General features: G+C 28.7%; 1 protein-coding gene across 1 annotated transcript; it reads left to right on the top strand.

Annotated features, from left to right (window-relative positions):
* Window positions 1–288: 288 nt before the first annotated feature.
* Window positions 289–2,044, top strand: LOC112454482 (the record flags this gene model as incomplete). Its single annotated transcript, XM_025015919.1, has 4 exons — window positions 289–373; window positions 438–473; window positions 555–774; window positions 1,859–2,044. Coding segments are annotated over 4 exons (527 nt in total), but the record flags the coding sequence as incomplete, so codon positions are not given.
* Window positions 2,045–2,277: the final 233 nt, after the last annotated feature.

Genomic DNA, 2,277 nt, shown 5'->3' with positions numbered 1-2,277 from the left:
AAATTATAAATCGACTCACTGGCCATGATGTACATCTCTAACTCAGTAACTACGCACCGAATGGGTTTTCCAAACTTTAAAACACAGTTTTATTCTTTGTTAGATAGTGAAATCATTAAAATCGAAATTACATTATCCTAATTGGTTAGGACACCCGCACAAATTGTTGGAGGTTCCAGGTTCGAATTCTGGCTAAGGTAATATTTTTTGCAATAATTTCTTTATAATAATTTGATTTTGAATTTAATGATTTTACTATCTAACGAGAAATAAAACTGTGTTTTAAAGTTCGGAAAACCCATTCGGCGCGCAGTTACTGAGTTGGAAGAGATATACATCATGGTCAGTTGTGTCGATTAATAATTTCGTTACGGTAAGATAGAAACTTTGAGATTTTGCGAAAATACAATTGTTTGCCAACATTTTTTTTGTTGCAGATTTCCGATTTCTATACATCTCCCGGCAAAGGCAAGGTAAATTGTTTGATAAATATTGATTTTTGCTATTGTTTTGTACATGTTATATGAGATGATGTAATTTGAGCGCATTTTTAGGTAGAAATATATCCTGGAACGAACTTTTATTTTTCTGAGGGCATCAAAGCGAATATTATGGATAAATCCAAAGTTTTGGAGCTTGTCAATCACTGGCCTCTCCTTGTGCAGCATGCACTGATCGAGGTATATGGGAAGAATTTAGCTTTATTTTGTGCAAAAGGCAGCAAAAAAGATGGACGCCCGGGTATTGATGCCCACTTTTATAAAGCTCTTTACTGTGAGTATCTTTTGTGCACATATATGTTATAAAAAATGCTTATTTTCTTAAAAAATGTTCGGTACAAAAGTTGTAGGGTTTAGAGGGGGACAAATAATGGTAAAATTAAGATTACATGAAATTTTCAAGATTACATGAAATTTATTGCCATTTTTTTTAAATAAAATCATATGATTTTTCTTACATGATATATAATTTCTTCAGTTATTCTGCATATAACAGTGTTAAGAAAAAATTACCAAAAAAATTAACCCTATAATCCCTCCAACATATAATTGTTGTAAAAAAATATTTAAATAAATGATTTCCAAATTATTTTCTTCACATTGATTTTTAGTCGAAGATATAAAGATATTATAATAATTTTTGGGGATTTTTTCAAAGCTATTATAGCATTAACATATTGAAAAACGCGTGGGACTCGAAAGTGCATGGTTGGAGAAATTAAGTGCTGGAAAAAACGTTGGAGGCATTAGGGTTAATATTTAATATCTACTTTACGAGATATTTTATACTTTATTCTGGCATATTTTAACACGAAATATAAAATATCTCGTAAATTATTGATTTTTTGATAATTTTATTTAAATCCTTTTATATGCAGAATAACTGGAGAAATTATATTATGTAAGAAAAATTATATGATTCCATTAAAAAAAATGATGACAACTTTATGAAACTTTGAAAAATGAATTTTTTCAAAAATTGATTTTACCATTTTTGTCTTTTTCTACATCCTACAACTTTTTTATGGAACATTTTTTGAGAAAATACTGTTACATCTTGTATATACCTACACGTGTGTGTACACGGAGAAAATTTTATAGTAAATATTACTATGGTGTCGCACTAGCTGCGGACCATCGAGGAATTTTAAGTTAAAATACTATAATTATTGTTTTAAAAACGATAAAATAACGTAATTTTTACCATAAACATAGTAATTTAACTTAAAATTCCTCGATGGTCCGCAGCTAGTGCGACACCATAGTAATATTTACTATAAAATTTTCTCCGTGTATGTGTGTGTGATGTATATATTATAATTTGCCATTCCCTACCACGCTATTATTTATAATTTTAGACTGGGCATGTGACTGGAACGGTGGTAAGATTACTGAAGAAAAATGTATTGATAATGTCAATAAAGCTGCGTATAATGAAAGAAAGGTTCGCAATCAAGCTGAGAAAATTCTGAAAATTCCAAAAAAGGATGCCGAGACTCACCCTAAGCCAGGAGCGACAGATAATCAAACGAAGGCTATATTGCGTAAGAATTGTACTACTTCTTTATTATTATAATTGTAACAAATATCACGTTAATACAATTATATGCAAAATGTTGTCAATAAGTTATTATTGAATAGCAATGACAATTAATAATTAATTTTTATATCACCTTTTTCTTTGTATTTAATTGTCTCGTATAAATTAGAATTATATACAATTTCATATATATATATATATATCTATAGATATATATATATATATATATATATATAT

Source organism: Temnothorax curvispinosus, unplaced genomic scaffold, assembly GCF_003070985.1.
Source record: "Temnothorax curvispinosus isolate PA1 unplaced genomic scaffold, ASM307098v1 QBEX01005083.1, whole genome shotgun sequence".
In the NCBI taxonomy this organism is placed as follows: Eukaryota; Metazoa; Arthropoda; class Insecta; order Hymenoptera; family Formicidae; genus Temnothorax; species Temnothorax curvispinosus.
The sequence above is the reverse complement of the archived record's forward strand: the minus strand, read 5'-3'. Positions and strand labels throughout refer to the sequence as shown.